The sequence below is a fragment of the Acinonyx jubatus genome, chromosome B2 (assembly GCF_027475565.1).
Source record: "Acinonyx jubatus isolate Ajub_Pintada_27869175 chromosome B2, VMU_Ajub_asm_v1.0, whole genome shotgun sequence".
Lineage (NCBI taxonomy): Eukaryota > Metazoa > Chordata > Mammalia > Carnivora > Felidae > Acinonyx > Acinonyx jubatus.
Window position 1 is genome coordinate 69,854,162 of NC_069385.1, and position 18,076 is coordinate 69,872,237.

Genomic DNA, 18,076 nt, shown 5'->3' on the forward strand with positions numbered 1-18,076 from the left:
ATGTTCTTCATAATCTAGTTACTTCACATTTTATTTGGAAAAATAAACTCTTCATGAAGGGAAACCTTGTTTAACCTTCCTAATTTTTACATCACTCTCTAATTTATCATTTGGCTGTAATCATTCTGATTATGGCATTTTAGTTTTATTGGCATTTTAATACACTATTCCACAAATCATACAAATATCTGCCTAATTAGGTCATTAATAGACTTGTCAAACAGTGCCATCATCTGAGTAATCTTAAGTGTTTTTACCAGTTTCCTGTACTACCTTTCATTTTACTACCTTTAATGTCATTGTAGAGAGTACTAGAGCACTGACAAGACAGTGTTTCATGTTCTCTCTGTCAGTTGTCAGTAAATAATTGACAGTGAAGTAAGGAATAAAGACTAACTTGTTAGTTGGTGAAATTACAAAAATTTCATTATATTTGAGGCTTTCTTTAAGATAGGGACCTCACTAATAATATTACAGTCTTGGTAATTACGTAAAAGTTGATAGTTTTCAGCTTGTGAAATGACAGACTCACAGCAGCCAAAAAATGTCTGCCACCAACAAAAGAGTCATTTGGAGGTCAGTGAGTATGATACCACAGTGATGTGACTTTTCTGCTATGGAAGATTTTTCAAACACATTTGAAATTTTTACAGTAAATCTGAAAATACAGTTCAAGGAAGATTACCTCAAGCCACCATTTTATTTTCTCAAAACACTAAGCCATTATTATTTGTTAAAAGAACAATATTAGAACAAATGAAATACTATTTCTCAGTCTCACTCTTAACCATAATGCATATAAAAATTTTAATTTAACTTTGCAAAAAGTATAGCTTCCCCTTTATGAAAATATGTTAACCTAATAGACCAAAAAAAATGTACTTTTATTATTCCAAAATAAATCTTAAATTACAAGAACTATAAAATAACTACTGTATTGGAAATACATATAAAAAGCTTACACCATTCTTTGGGTAAATACATTCTTTCCCCCCCCCCCCTCTAATTTTCAATTATAGGTACTCGACCACCACTGATCAAAAATTTACCTAAGCCCATTGAGAGCCTGATGACTCGTTGTTGGTCTAAAGATCCTTCTCAGCGCCCTTCAATGGAGGAGATTGTGAAAATAATGACTCACTTGATGCGGGTATAATCCTTCTCTTGAGGGGCTTTGGATTTAGGGGAATTTGATATATACTGAGTTTGAATGGGATTTTGAAGTAAAGAGACATTATTGCTTTTTTCTGCTTTATACTTTTCTGTATTGTCCAAGTTAGAATGGGTACTTATCACTCCTATAATCAAAGGAAGAAATGTTATTTTGGAAAAGAAAAAAAGTCTAGTTCTTTATACTGGAAAGATAGCTAGACTAGGTTTCTGGACTTGGTTTTTCCTCCTGTATAACTTAGTGGACAAATGTGTTTGTTTGGGGGGCCTGTTGCCTCATCTGTAATGTGAGAGAAGCTGAATTAAATGTCTTTACAGGACTTAGGTATCTTCTGACTCTAATACTTGCCAAACTAAATTTTAAATTTTCTTGAGTGCAGATCTTCTTCAAACAATCATTTATCTGCAGGGCAATAGAATGGTTGCATTCCCAGACACCTTTATTTAAATGATTTTTACCTTCTGGTTTTTCATTGCATATTTTTAGCTTTTCATTTGCCATTAAAAAGTTAAACTTCTAGGATTTATGGAATTTTTAAATTTAGAAGAACCCTGTTAAATGATCATCAAAATGTCTTAGTCTATAAACAAACACTTTTAGAATTATTTGAATAATTTTAGGACTCTGGTTTTTGGTGCCCTAGCAAAATCTACCAAGCGCTACTTTGACTTTTAAAAGTTCACATACTTATGAAAAGTCCCTGAATTTCAGAACAATTTGCTCACTAGAAGAACCCTTCAAACTCCTTAAATATATACTTCCTAAATGGCCAAAGATCTGTTTATTCTATTGAAACCAAGCATGAACTACTCTGATTAAAACTTCCCATCATGTGTGGATACCAGCTATACATCAGGCCCTAAAGATATGGTCATAATAAAACAACTTAGTCGCCATAGTCAGATACTTGAAAACATTGGTATACATAAATTGTTCAAATTATAATTGTACTTATATTTGCTTTGTCTGATTTGAAAAGAAGACCTTCCTTTTTTCCCCTAAGTTCTAATATTTATCCAGCAAAAATTTCCAATATTACATCTCCAGTTTATAGAGAAACAGCCATAATCTATCTCTGGTATTCAAAATATTAGTTCTAACAATTATTATATGACATAACAGTCTCAGTTGCCAGACAAACAATAATTTCAGCAGTTCGGAAGTTTATATCACTACTATGAGAACACAAGTACGTTTTATATCATTGTGAGGAGTCATACTATTTCCTGTGTTCCTTTACAGAAATGTATGCTGTTTTCTTCAAAACTATCTAGGCTCTATGTAAAATAGATACTTAAGTAGATATATGGCATTGATCATAGTGGAAATTCAAAAGAGTAGCACATTATCATCATCTTTGTAAAATCAAAAACTTAAGGAACATGCTGAGTTTAAGTATCTGTAAATTCAGTGTATGCCTTACAGAAAATAAGGCAGCACTTTCCTACTTTCAAATCCCAGAACAAAGAAATAATTAATGTGTACTCTCCAAGTTAATTCTTACAGGATTTAATTTGTATTAAAGAAATTTTAAATTGTAATTTACTTTTTCATACATAGTACTTTCCAGGAGCAGATGAGCCATTACAGTATCCTTGTCAGTACTCAGATGAAGGACAGAGCAATTCTGCCACCAGTACAGGTAAATGGATAGATTGGAAGAGTAATAACCTAATTTTTTTGTGTCTCTGTTCCCATGAAATTATAATCAAGAGGCAATGAATGATGTCTCTATTTGCATTTTAATTTCTTCATTTCATATGATTGACTGCAATTTGAGTTTCCTGGTGCATCATTCTTCATGAAGGTACCGAGATTAAAGAGTTACTAAAGACTTGCTTCCAAGTCTTAGAATTCTTGCATAGTTATATATAAAAAGATGGGATATTGTATTGCTGGGAATGTCATTCTTTATTTGAAAAATAAAAATCGTTTTTACACAGACACTGCTACATCAAAGAATATTAGAAATTATTGTAAATATAAAAGACAACGTATTTCTTCATCATGAACACCCTACTTTTTGGTCTTTGTAGAAGAGTCTATAGAAACTCTTATTTAAGAACTCTTATTTTTAGTTCAAAGTTCCTTACTTTTCTAAATATCAAGTAGTAGTGGGATTGAAGTTCGTGATCATCAAAAAAGACCATAGAAATAATCTCTTAGAAAAATTGTGCCTCTCAAATTATATGGCATTTTAAGCATTCATTGTTAATTTAATTAAAACAAAAGGGCTTGTGTGTGTATATATACAATATTTATCCTGTACTTAAAATTGTATTTTTACCGACAAATATTTTTACTGATCTAAATAATTACATTTATTTTAATCTGGTTTAATAGTTCCCAAATTCCATTTTTACCGAAAATCTTTTGAGTTGCACTGAATTCTTAAATGCACTTCTCTAAAATTCCATCATGTGTTTCTACCACTGCTTCCAAACCCTCTCTCTGTTTAAGTGCTGTGACCTTCAGTCCTTTGATTCTTCTGTTTACTGAGCCACAGTTCTCTAGGGTCCTTCCTTCATCCTCCCTTCACTTAATTCCAGCTGGTTATTATAATTTCTTATCTTAAGCTTGTTTGGCTAAACTTAATTTGTTAAATCTGACACTCAGTTTCCCCTTGTCTATAGCAGTGCAGCTGAATGTGTCTGGAGACAACTCATGTTTAAGGTCTTCAAATGCCTTAGTGATTTAATGACGTTGGATAGTTGTGCCATATTTTAGTCTATCTCCTCTCTCTTAGATGACTTAATTGTATACTTTAGCCTCTCTCCTCAAACTTCAAACATCTCTTCATTACACACTTTCAGCTGATCCCGTTTGTTATTTCTTTGAGAAAATTGGAGTAATCAGAAAAGATAGCTTCCAGAAGCTGCCCCACTACATCTGCCCACCTACCTGTATCTGGGCCCTTCTGCTCTTCATTCTCTTCTGTTAAAATGGCTAAGCTCTCCATGCTCTCACCAAAGGCAGGCGTGTCTGCTTGTGCACTGTATCCCATCTGCTCTTCCCAGTTGTTCTTCCCTCAGTCTCTTGCCTCATCAGTGTTAGTCTTTCTACTGGAATCATTCCCAAGTCATGTATAGTCTGTACTTACATTCTGTTACCTCTTCCCATTCTTTCCTGTGCCCAGTCCATTCAGGCTTTTATTATACCGCTACTCCAGAATTGCTCTTGTCAAGGTCACCAGTTGTCTCCACATAACTAAATCGAAATGAATGATTTTTAGTTCTCTTCTTTTTTGACTTTCAGTAACATTTGACACAGTTCATTACTCTCTCCTTCTATAGCATGTTCTTCAGTTGATCATCAGGATACCATAGTAGCCTGGATTTCATCTTCCATCTCTGGCCACTTTTTCTGATGGTTTCCTAGGCTGGTTATTTTTTTATCTTCCTAACCTACACATGTCAGTATTCCTAGGGCTCAGTCATTGAGCCTTTCGCTTATTTCTCTACACTCATCTCCTTCATGATCTCATCCAGTATCGTGGTTTTATATACCATCTATTTGCTGGTATTTTGCTCCATCCCAGACCTGACCTTTGTACTCCTATATCCACCTACTTGCTTGATACCTGATAGGAAATCAAACTTATGTTTTCCAAATTAAACTTCTGATAGTCCCTTCAAACTTACTTCTCCCATCGTCTTCACCATCTTGATTAATAGCCACTCTGATTTACCAGCTCAGGCTAAGAACCTTAAAGTCATCCTTGTACTATTAGAAGACTAATAAGCATTTTGGTTCCCTTTCTGTGCTATCCTTAAAATTCCATTTAAAATGGATTTTTTTGGATATCTTTATTGACTTGAAAAGTCTTATTTTGTTCATATTCATGTCTTGTTAGTTTAGAAAATAATTTACGTTGCATATTATTGAATAAAGCATCTGTATTATTCCAACCTGTAGTCATAAATGTTTCTGCTTTCCTAGGCTCATTCATGGACATCGCTTCTACAAATACCAGTAATAAAAGTGACACTAATATGGAGCAAATTCCTGCAACAAATGATACTATTAAACGCTTAGAATCAAAATTGTTGAAAAATCAGGCAAAGCAACAGGTTTGTTTTGTTACTAAAAGTAAAATTGTGTGATGACCTTACTAGTAGTCATAACTTTATGCTAACTAAAATTAATTATTTGGCGTCTTCCATTATACAAGTGCTGAGTCTTATTCTTAAAGCAGATAAGAATAGAGACATAAAATGAGATTCTCCTACTGTTTATTACCGATCAAATTGTTTTGTCTTCTGATTATGGCTGCCTTTGCCAACAGCGCAACTCCCTCCCTGTGATGTTCCCTAACTTTAATGGTTAAATATGTAAGATGCTTAATCTTGGTTCTACTACTCAGTTAAAGGAGTTTGTCCTCAGTCTGTCATTTCATACTGTTCAGATTTATTATGTTTTTGCTGTTATTCGTTTAAAAGTATGTTAAGTAGTGATTTTATTCATCTTACATGATACATTTAGGTTGAAGAATAATCGTAGCATTTAACTTCCAACTCTAGTGACTGCCCTTTCCTAAAGGCAGTGTTTGTAGCTTGCTCTCCCTTAGAACCTCCTTTTTCCTTCATAACAGCACAGAATCTCTAAGAATCTCAGTTGATATCTTCCTCCTACTAGGTTGCCCAGGATTTTTAAATTTAAAGAACTTCAATAATTCAAATTGACCTGTAATTTTAACAGAGTGAATCGGGACGTTTAAGCCTGGGAGCTTCCCGTGGGAGCAGCGTGGAGAGCTTGCCCCCCACCTCTGAGGGCAAGAGGATGAGTGCTGACATGTCTGAAATAGAAGCCAGGATTGCTGCGACAACAGGTAAAAAGGAAGTAAAAATCTGCAGAGGAGTGGAAAGAGTAGTTTCAGTTGTTTCACCTCTGGCGATGTCAGGGGTTTTTTGTGTTATGAATTTTTTTAAAGCAGGAAGTGGGCTTACAGTAGACTTTCTAAGCTACTAACAATAATTTATGTTTTTCTCCAGTTCCAAATAAGGCAGGTATGACTTATAAAATTATTTGGATCATAAATTATATTTTTATCAAATGTAATTCAACTCAAACATGAGCTGAAAATTTAAGTGGGAAATTGAAATTTTGCCAAAACTAGTATGTTTCAGAGGATTTTGAGTGATTCTACTAGAATTTGTACTAACTTCACATAATGGCAAATATTTTGTTTTGAAATTAGCAGAAAAATAGATCCAAGTGTGGTTTGGCTTTACTGTCTGCTCCTTCTCCTTCTGGTAGCAAAAATAGATAAGTGTAATATAAAAGATCACGGTAATTTCATTCAATCTTGGAAAAGTTAGCATTTGAATTCCATTTTTTCACTTCTTAAAATGATTAATTACAGAGGTACTGGTCAGCACAAAAACAGTTACAGTTGACTCTTGAACATTGTAGAGGTTAGGGACATTAACCCGCCATGCAGTCAAAAATCCACATGTAACTTTTGACTACCCCAGAACTTAACCATTAATAACCTACCATTGACCTGAAGCCTTACAATAATACAAACAATTGCTGAACACATATTTTGCATGTTATATGTATTATATACTGTATTCTTAAAATAAGCTAGAGAAAGAAAGTGTTATTAAGAATATTAAGGGAAATACATTTATAGTACTATACTGTATCTTTAATCACATGTAATTGGATACATGCAGTTGAAACTCATGTTGTTCAAGGGTCGTAATACTGGTTTAATTTGTTTTCTTTCCAATTCTTCCAGGAGTAGAGGGGAGCTAATTATAAAAGTAAATACATTTCTTTTGTGGAAAATGTGGAAATGTAAACAAACAACAAAAAACCCGCAATTTTCTATAATTGTCCCACTCAGAGAGAAGCATTTAACAATTTTATATATTTACCTCTGGTCTTTTAAGCCATATATGTGTATACATGTGTATTTTCATGTATATTAGCATATATATTCTTTAACTTAGCTAACCAGGTTCGTGTGTTTTTTGTTTTGTTTTGTTTTTTAGGTATTTTTCTCATTTTTTTTTTTCTAAATGGAATATTCTCATTTTGTGTGGAACTTTTTTCAGAAAGAAGTTTTCCAGAGGAATGTCATACTGTACTTGTCTTCATCTAATTATGATCACTGACTGTATCAGCATTAGAATCAGTTAGATATAGCAGAATATTCAAAATAGCTATGTCTTTAACACCTAAGCTTTTTTTTTTTTTAAATAAAGAAATTTGAAGGTAGGTTCCGTGATCATTAGGCAGCTGAATTTCTCTGTCTCTGTGCCACAAGCCATATTGCGTGACTTGTCTCCTCAAAGACTTTGTGGTGCTGAATAACTATTACAATTCTAGTCATCACATCCACAATCAGGGCAGCAAGAAAGGAGAATTAGGGGAATGCCAAAGGGTATATGCCCAAGCTCTTTCAAAGATCTTTATCAGAAGTTCCCCCTAACAACTTCCATATATGCCTTTGGCCATCATAATATGGTCAGATGGCTACAGATGGCTGCACGGGAAAGAAGGATCTGTGATCTTTTATCTGGGAACATTGCTGCCTTGAGTAAAGTCAGAGTTCCGTTGCTAAGAAAGATGGGAAAGATAGAGATTGGAAGGGGACTCGGAGTCTCTGCCACATGGATGAATCTTCATAAATAATCAAGTTGAATGGAGCTCACTAGCCACTAACAAGCCTTCCTGGTCCCTGCGTCATAAGTGTTTTTCTGTCAAGTGAGGGCTTCTCAGTGTAGTGTCAGGTGAATAGCGCACACGGTGACATACCTTCACTCTTGGGGAACCTTTTCCCTTCAGGGATGTCATTCAAGTTAGATCAGCTAAGTAATGATGGCTAGTGGCATTATTAAGATAATGGCCTTAAAATAAGTGGCATTATTATAGTTTTGTATCTTTGCTAGTGTCAGTTTTCTAGTCAGGTACTGATTTATTATTCTTTACAGAAGTGAAATTTCACTAGTTAAAAAACAACCACACACATTTAGATTATCTCACTCTCTAAATGTAGAATAGATGCTGTTGAACATCCATTGAATTCATACAATTCAGATTTTTTTTAATGAATTGTCTTACTTTGAAAGATTCGAATTCTCCAGCTTCTAACACTGTTCACAGGTAATGGGAATGCACCTTGAACTTTGAAAACTACAGTAAACATTCAGTTTAATAGAAGTATGTGTAACATTCAGTTTAATAGAAGTATGTGTAAATATTTATATTTATAAAAGCATATACATTTCATTCTTTGATTCAATAATTACTATTTAATCACCGAATTTTACTTTATAGCACACTTCAAGAAACGTCTATCTGGAATATATATTCCTGTGTTTGTGTAATTAAAAAAATATGGTAGCTTATTTCTTTTTAACTCCTCTCTCCCTTCCCACTTTCATCCTAGCTCCCCATTGCTTATCAGTGATTTCACTTAGGTAGATTGTTTCTATGAACATGTTTGAAATTTTGCTTCCTCATTATCCTGCAGCTTTGTTTGTCTCTGTCCTTTTTTTTTTTCTCCTAATTAAAACCAGTATGTGACACATCTTTATTGATAGTTTTCTCCTAAATCACACCTTTTCCAAGCATGGATGAAAAGTTAGGCAGTCCTGCATGCCATTCTGCATGAAGTATTATTAACATAGCTATTTGAAAATTATTCTGTTTTTATAGTTAATCATTTTCTGTGTTACTGTTTGTGGTTGTTTGCATGTATACTGTATATATATGTTTTTGCAGCCTATTCCAAGCCTAAACGGGGCCACCGTAAAACTGCTTCATTTGGCAACATTCTGGATGTCCCTGAGATCGTCATATCAGGTATCAAAGACCACCTGAGTTGGTCTAATAGCTGTGGGACCGGAATAATGATCCCTGGTACTTATAAAATGCTTCTTGCTCCAATTTTTATAGGACATGAAAATAGACACCTGCATACAGTAACTAGGGAGACAGATTGAAAACTATACGTTTATATACAATGAAGCAGGCTTGACAGGATACCTTAAATCTCCAAAAATGAGAGTAAAATAGAAGGCAAAGTAAACCTTTTCACACAAGGGAGAATGCTAGCCCAGAATTCTACCATCGTCCTTCCTGCTTTTAAGTAAGCACATGAGCTGAACCAAGACGTTGTTTTCTCTCAGCAGAAAGAGGAAACAACTATTTAAAAATATTTGATGTCCTGGGCTCTTTTCCTTCCTTGGTTTCTCCTTTTTGGACTCTCTTGAGGCTTCCTATCCAAGCCTCTTTCTGTTGGTAGCAAGTGAAATACGAAGTTGAGAAAAGAGAATTGCTAAATACCATGTTGCCTTAACATAGAAAATAGAAACAGAGTAAAATTAAATGAGATTTGCTGTTTTGCATGGTGTCTTGACAAAGAATCGTGGTCAATTCTGATTCTTATGTGTTATTAGGAGAATCTTTTTGCAAATTACATGTTTTTATACCTAAGTCACACATGGTACTTCAGTGTCTTAAAATTGGTAAATTGCTTTTATTTCTTCTCATGGTGATAATTTCATAGTCTAAATCACCATTTTTGATAGAAATTTAAATGGCATATATCGGTTAATGTATGTCACCAAAGTGATCCTGTATTCGGGCACCTGGGTTGCTTAGTCAGGCAAGCATCCATCTCTTGATCTCAGTGCAGGTTTCATGAGATCGAGTTGCACATCAGGCTCTGTGTTGATTCTCTCTCCTTCTCTCTTTGCCCCTCCCCACCTCATGTGTGCATGCCCTTGCTCCTCCCCCCCCCCCCCCGGAATAAATATATAAACTTAAAATAATATATATCCTTTATTTATTCCTCTGCTTTAGGTTTTCCTCCACCTCTTCCCAAAAAGAAACAGAGTTTTCCCTACACACATTCATGGGTGTGATTTTGGTGAATTCTTCAGCAGTGTGTATTGCTTGTGATTGTATTTCTAGCATAGCATTGTAGTTGAATATCTAGAGGTCTTTTTCTCCCATAGTAAAAGGAAAACAGAATAGACACCATGCCTTTGTTACTTATTATTGATTGTATCAGAGTTATCTGGCACGATGCCTCACGCATTGCGTTTAATAAGTATGTGCCTATTAACTGAACAAACTATTATTGACCTCCCATGGCTAGGAACTAGGATACATATAAAATCTGTATAAATTATAAATATGTATAATACAGAAATTACACAATTCTTAGGATCCTGGCATTTGGTCTGTATAAAACTATATTAGAGTAATTAATGTTTATTTTTTCAAAGTGATTTATTTTATAATACCACTATTGCTGTTCAGAGAGGAGTTAACCCACTTCTCACATAGTAATTTTACTTATTGAGTCATGGCCTGCTTGCAGAACTTGCAATCATTTTACCTCCATACCAAAAGGTGCTATGTTTAAGGGAATAATATTTTGACTAAAAAAGTGGCAACATTTAAACTTTTAAACTGTGATTATCATTAATGTTTGAGTGAATCAGGAGAAGTTAGGTAAATGGCAATATAATCTTAATCCATGTCTTAACGAATAAGCATTAACAAATACACACACACATAACGAATGATGTAGCCAGTACTGTACACAATAATGAGGGAGAATGAAGAGAAAGAATAGTCTCAGTGGTTCTCAACCAGAATGAATTTGCTCCTTACACGTTATTTGGCAACATCTGGAAACATTTTTGGTTGTCAAAAGTGGCAGGGGGCATATAGTAGGCAGGAGCCCAGGATGCTGCTAAACATCCTACAATGTACCAATCTTCCACAAACCAAGAATTATCCAGCTAAAATGTCAACAGTGGCAAGGCTGAGAAACTGATTTCACATAGATGCTCTATGTGACTCTAAAGTAGTTTAAATAAAGTACATCATCTTAATTGATGTCCATAGCTGTCTTATAACTGGATTACCAGATAAAATTACAGCCATTTTACAAATGAGGAACTTCGATCAAATGGGTTTTGTGTGGTTTTCCCAGAAACACATAGTAGGGTCCCAACTTAGATCTGACACCAAATCACATCAATTTTCTCCTCTTTTGTTTGAGTCAGAGAAGATAGAGCAATTCTGCCTTGTTCCTCTTTAGTGTTCACATTAAAGAGAGTTCTTTGGCCAGCAGACCCTCTTTTATGGTAACTGAGTCCTTATGGAGTCAGGAAACTTTAATTCTGCTCTTAATTTGTCAGAGCAACAGTGCTGTTCAAATAGAAATGGTATTCATTAATACATTTTATTAAATATTCTTGTTGATTCCCCCCCCCCAGATATCCAAATATTAACTTAATCAGCTTCGCTTTCTTTAATGAAAGAATATAAGCACTGGAATTACTACAGTTGGACATAAAAGCGAAACATTAATGTGTTCTTAGGTTTATTTTTAAATTGAATTAAATATGAAAATATAACCCATGCTTTGGGAATATTTCAAATGTCTTACATGGCCATTTTAACTATAAAGGAGGGCATTACTTAATTCCCAAAATTTCTTAGTACCTTCTAGAATTTTTTTTTTCCTCGAAGTCAGTTTCCCACAAGTTCTTTGTGGTATTACAGTGCCTCTTGATATACCCAATCTGGTATTCATTAGCACTGGATCCCAGTTGTAAGCATTTTTTTAATATAGATTTTTTTTTTTATCTTATCTGTTAGGAATAAGTAGTTTGAATAATAACTTTCCTTTGGCCAAGTGCAGTATACTGAGTCTGATGCACTTCTTGGAATAAACTGCCTCTTTTTCTTTTTTTAATTCTGATTTTTTTTTTTAAGTTTATAATTTTGAGAGAGAGAAAGAGCAAGAGAAAGTACATGAGCAGGGAGGAGCAGAGAGAGAGGGAGGATCCTAAGCAGGCTCCGTTCTGGATCCCACAAAACATGAGATCATGACCTAAGCCAAAATCAAGAGTCGAGTGCTTAACTGACTGAGCTATCTAGGCATTCCTGAACTGCCTCTTTTAGTAAGAGTGTTCATGTAAGCATCACAAAAATTTTTATGTGTGCTTATTGGCAATATACAAATCTATCTTTTTAAAGTGTATATTGCTTCTTGAATTTTTTTAAAAGTTACCAAGTTTTTAAAATTGTAAAATACACACTGCTACTCTAAAGAATTTTTTTTTTAAATACATCTTTAGAGTGACTAAAACCCCTAATCTAGTCACAGGTAAACAAATTCAAATCATGTTGTTTGCTTGCTCTTCAGCACTATTTTATACTTGCCATCATTCAAATGAGGAGGAGCAAGCAACCTATGGCTAGCATTTATTAATTTAGTAGTCACTCAGGTCATGCAGAAATGGACCTTTAATACCTCACGAGTTCCTATGGATCAAGCTACACAATTTTCTATACCTCTTCCTGGCCTAGAGCCTGCTTCAGATTCTGTGTCTCCCCTTCTCTCTGCCCTTTCCCCACGTGCTCTGTGTCTCTATCAAAAAATGAATAAACATTTTAAAAAATTAAAAAAAAATAAAGCATGGAGTAGGAGACTCTGATAGTTATGCAAATTTTGTTTGTGGCTCTAGCTTTGGTAATCAAAAAAGATGAACTATTCTGGAGTCCTTGTGTGAGTAGTTAGAGCACTTCAGGAAATCACCTGTGATAATGCATTTTGAAAGCCACTGAAAAAGGTACTAATAAATCCATACATATATATCCACCTGTAAAAGATTTAATTGAAACATTAGTTTTCTGCACTTCCTTTCTAATATGAAATTCCTTATACATAGTTTATACCAGATTAATTGCTACCGTGAAATGATACATGTTTCCAATATGAGACTTACAAAAGTAAATTTTTCCAAATAAACAGTTTTTATGCTGTTTTACTCAGTACTTCTGAATTTCTTAGTTCAGACTAAATTATACAGCTTGACTTCATTTTAAACACTTGAAAATTCTCATTTATTCTGTAAATAAGAATTTGCCTTAATGTGCTATTTGAGAACCTTGAACAGTGGTACTTTAGTAGTATATGTATTTTAAAGCTAAAATAATATGGCGTAACATTTTAGGATCGTAGAATGCTTTGACCAAAGATGATTTTCTTACATACTGTTTTTAAGGATATATTAAATAATAAAGAATATTGAATATACAAATGTCTTTTAGTCAATCATATAAAATGTTTGTACCCAGGTCCTTGAAGAGCCTGAACTTAATTGATATTTTTTGTTTGTAATATTATTCTTAAAGCTGAAAGATCAGGCTCTGAGCTCACAGCTTGCACACGCACTCTCTCACTCTCTTCTCTCTCTCTCTCTGTCTCTCTCTCTCTGTCTCTCAAAAATACACACTAATAAAAGAGGGGGGGCACCTGCGTGGCTCAGTCGGTTAAGCATTCAACTTCGGCTCAGGTCATGATCTCATGGTTTGTGAGTTCGAGCTCTGCATCTGGCTCTGAGCTGAGAGCTCAGAGCCTGGAGCCTGCTTCAGATTCTGTCCCTCTCTGCCCCTCCCCTACTTGCACTCTGTTTCTCTCTCTCTCTCTCTCTCTCTCTCTCTCTCTCTCTCTCTCTCAAAGATAAACATTAAACTTATTTTTTAATTTTTTAAAAGTGAAATTTTAGGTGTCCTTATGATTTCAGCTGCATTCAGATATCAAAAATTTAATGAATATTCACTTTTAACTTCAATCAGACACATTTAGTCCTCTATTAGTTGCTTTTCAAGAATATGATGAGTAGTTAAGTAGCATAAGAGGAGTATGGAAAAGCCCAAATATATTTAACAAACATAAATGGGTAGTTGAGTTTCTAATACTAATGTAAAGTTTTTTTTCTTTTAGAAGTTTCAAATAACTTAGGTAATTGGCGAACAGATGAGGCAGGGTGCAGTAAGGGTTTTGTAGAATGCTGGACAGCTGGAGGCTGATACTGTTCAAGGACCCTTAGGCACTATCTTGCTTTCTCCCATCAGGTTAAGAATATAACCTTTCTAATACTGTATTTGGTTCAAGAATCAGTAGGTACTAATGTTTATAAACATCCTTTAGGGGTGCCTGGGTGGCTCAGTCGATTAAGTGTCCGACTTCGGCTCAGGTCATGATCTCACAGTTTGTGAGTTCGAGCCCCGCGTCGGGCTCTGTGCTGACAGCTCAGAGCCTGGAGCCTGTTTCAGATTCTGTGTCTCCCTCTCTCTCTAACCCTCCCCCGTTCATGCTCTGTCTCTCTCAGTCTCAAAAATAAATAAACGTTAAAAAAAAAATTTTTTTTAAATCCTTTAACTGTAGTACATAAATTATTGGTGTAGTTTTTCCCCCTGAATAGTGTAGTGCTAATGTGTAGAAACAGTGAGATAAAAAGAAGTAAACTTTTCTAAATCTTTCAAGTTCCTACCTACCTTGGACATATGGTGTCATTAACAGCTGTAAACCTTTGAATTAGGGATTCTGAGGCCCAAGGAGAGCTATGCTGAAATATACCTGCTTCTCCATGTGTAGCCACCTCACCTTCAATGAAATTCTGTATTTGTGCCTAATTAAATAGGAAAGTTCATGTAACCAACCCTAAAGAGAATGTTTAGGTAGTCTCTTTATATTGTATCAAGATCACTTTTTGTAATATAAAAAGTTGATCTCTAACCTAATAACGGTGGTTTATCAGAAAGCAAAACTCATCAATAATACTTTCCTTTGATAGGAGGAAAAAACCCACCCTGAAGGGCGTTCCTTCTAAGGAATAAGCCAGAATTTGTAGAAATAAGTAAAAGAAAATGAAATTTGTGGCAGCCTAAATGAGAACATATGTTTTTAAATTACATATTCAGTTTACCATGAAGCAGTGATATAATGCAGTGTAGTGCTATACAATTTTTTAAAATCTTATGTATTTTACACATCAAGAGAACAGTGTCCCACAATTTTCAATATTCAAAACTTATGAATCTCAAATTTTCCAACATTTGATTAAGAGATGTCTCCAGGAAAATGTAGTGTTGATTTTTACATGAAAAGGGTCTCAGGAAGTTTGGGAGATAGAAAAATAAGAGTAGTTAAGATACGGAAAACATTGAGCTTACTTAAACCATTAAGAAAAACCACAGAAGTGGCTGTCTGGGAAGGACTCTGTTCAAATACCAGTTCAGGAAATAAGTTGTACTTATAAGAGCAGCTTTTTGAAGAGACTGATTCTGTTTTTGTGACATTATTGTAAAAACAACTGAATTGACCTATAAGCTATTTCAACTGCCCTTTCTTTTGGGGGGGGGGGGGAATGTAGCTGTTTTGTTTTGTTGCTGTTACTTAGAAAAGTTGTTCTCTATCACTTGTTCTCTATCATAAGTCATGAAAAATATCACTTGTTCTCTATCATAAGTCATGAAAGTTCCAGAACTTATTACACAATGAATACTCAGGACATCATTGGCAGGATTCAGATTCCTTGATCAGGCATCTGTTGACATCATATTGGCCCTCGATTCTACTTTTTTTTCATTTATACTACCATGTGTAATATAGGTATGTACATTTCAAAGAACCATAAAAAAAATGTAAAATAAGAGAGTTTCTAAATTAGTATTTAGTTGCAAAGAAAATTCAGCATTAAGTTAAATTTACTAAGAACACACCCAGTGTTCATTTCCAATAATAGTTTTATTTTTTTACATTCATATTTCTAAAACTTAAAAACAATATTGGAGCAACAAGTATTTGTTGATTGCAGTCCTTTTTTGCTTTGTCTAAACTATTTGCCAGATGGTTTCTGCCATGGTTATGCTAATTAAAATGCATTGCCTAATATTGCTTGCTTTGACTCATGTTTTAGCTTGAAGATTTCTCATTTATGGCATTTGTTAACTGTGTCACCTCTTACTTACCCTACTTCCTTAAAAGTTTTTATTCCCCTTCTACCCCCACCTAGATTTGATTTTGTTTTTGGTGTTATTGTAGTGGTGATGTAATGATTTTTAGACACATGTGCTGGGTGGTTCCTGAGATTCACAAATGTTGCTAATCTGAAAAGAGAATTCCAGACACTTTTACAAGCCTGTCTCATCTAGGCTAATTTTAGAATGATTGTGTTGAATGAAATGTGCCTAAAATTGCTTATTACTCATGGTGGTGGGATCTTTTTGTCCCTGGGAAAAGGGGGTAGTTAAAAATTATCACAAAAGTATATTAGTGTGCCTGATTCAATAAAGTGCTATTTTTTTGTTATTTTAATTCGTATTCAAAAGTTGGAACTTGGATTAAAATGGAATTTGGAGTAAATTTGAGCTAAAATTATGCAAAGAATTCTAAAACATAGCTTAAAATGAAAAAAAAAGTGATGATGTCCTTATAAATTTGAGTTGGCTATAAACTTGAGTTTTTATGCTTACTGCATATATTAATTACTGCATTAAACATTATTCTTTTGTAAGGTCCTTTTAGTTTACATGCAAAATAATAATGGAGTCGTATGGATTAAGATGCTAAATTATATTGCTGATTGGTTTAAAATAAGAAACTTAGGATTAGAGAAATATAAAATTATAAGAACAAATTCTGTCTGCTAATCAGGCCAGAACTGTTAGAGCACATGTTCTGAGTGCTGCCTCCTCACTAAGAAATTATATAATATAGCTTTCAGAGTCAAAAGAATTTTGAGTATTGTGTCAGCTGTTACAATATTTTGGTGTTTCCTTTTAGACAGCTGATCTCTCATCTTGGATATACCATATAAACAGCCCTATTCCCAAATAAAAGTGCTGAGTGAAGCTATTGCTTAATTCATTCTATTTTGCTAAAAACTTACATTTGTAGAATTTTTTCATAAGCTAATTTTTAGATTAAATTATTATTTGCATGGAAGTTCCTAAAGCAAGATTAACGCAATAGCCCAATATACAACTTTCAACAAGCTGTATATTTGAGAATGGAATGAGAGTCATTGATTTTCAGTAGGAAATTAAGAGTTGTTCTCCAATAATAAATTGCTAGGTTCTGACAAAGACTAATGGGATTAAGTAAGTGTGACTCTGTAATAAGTTTAAGCCTAAGCATCTTTTTTGGCCTTGAATGAACAAGGTACTGCTGTTGGTTAAAGTCAGTCACATCATACAACCTGCTGGCTAGCTGTCTTGCTGTAGAAACTGTAACGTAAGACCCTTGAAATAGATGCCATCATCAGCCCTGGCCCACAAGCATTTATCTATTTAAATACATGACAGAAGATGGTGCAAGAGAGTTCAGCAGCTATTCGTGTGGTAGGAGTGGTTATTGTATTAGAACCTACTTTACTGTAGACCAGCAATTTTTGAGTTAAAACTCTACAGCTGTTTCTCTTCCTTTCCTTACATCATTCTCTTCTCTCTCTCTCTCTCTTTTTTTTTTAAGCAATAAACTCACTTAATTATTTTTCCCACAAACATTTTGTGTAGATCCAAGGAGCAACAAATTCCAACTTCCTACATAGCAGTAGCAACCTTGTTATCTGTTTGAATAGATCTCAGTATTCTATTTTTTTTTTTTAATCTTTTAAAAGGCAACGGACAGCCAAGACGTAGGTCCATCCAAGACTTGACTGTTACTGGAACAGAACCTGGTCAGGTAAGACTTGACATTTGAATTCTCTGTCTTTGAAGGAGAATAATGGGCAGAAGTTAAGGATTAACTATAATATATATACAGTGCAAAAGTAATTTTATGAGTTCACCTAAAATTGTGGTAGAAAAGTTCATTGGCACTTGAATTTAAATACTTAGGAGAAAAAAGTATAGATGCCATTATTAGGTTAACTTGAAGGATAATTTATCAAACTAAGTTGATTAATGCAATAGTGCTCCATGTATATTATATGGTTTTTATATATGATTTAATAAGGAAGTATCAACTGTGTAATACAACACTTTGTCATTATCCCTGTCTCTAAAGTGAATCATAGTGACTCCTTTTTAGCAATAAGGTCAAAAAGATTTTTTTTACTAAATATTTTACTATAATTA

At 34.2% G+C, this 18,076-nt stretch overlaps 1 protein-coding gene across 5 annotated transcripts in view; it reads left to right on the forward strand.

Moving 5' to 3' along the window:
* The window catches only part of MAP3K7 (mitogen-activated protein kinase kinase kinase 7), an 80,861-nt gene that overhangs the window by 37,563 nt on the left and 25,222 nt on the right, over nt 1–18,076 (forward strand). For 4 of the 5 annotated variants that reach the window (XR_008298470.1, XR_008298471.1, XR_001431466.3 and 1 more), the window contains exons 8-13: nt 1,020–1,150; nt 2,732–2,813; nt 5,111–5,241; nt 5,870–5,999; nt 8,906–8,986; nt 17,617–17,681. Coding sequence is in view for 2 of the 5 variants with exons in the window: in XM_015081237.3 (XP_014936723.1) it covers nt 1,020–1,150; nt 2,732–2,813; nt 5,111–5,241; nt 5,870–5,999; nt 8,906–8,986; nt 17,617–17,681 (620 nt within the window). In the remaining 3 variants the exon portion in view is untranslated. The remainder of the gene's footprint in view (nt 1–1,019; nt 1,151–2,731; nt 2,814–5,110; nt 5,242–5,869; nt 6,000–8,905; nt 8,987–17,616; nt 17,682–18,076) is intronic. The other variant, XM_015081239.3, reaches the window with a different exon arrangement.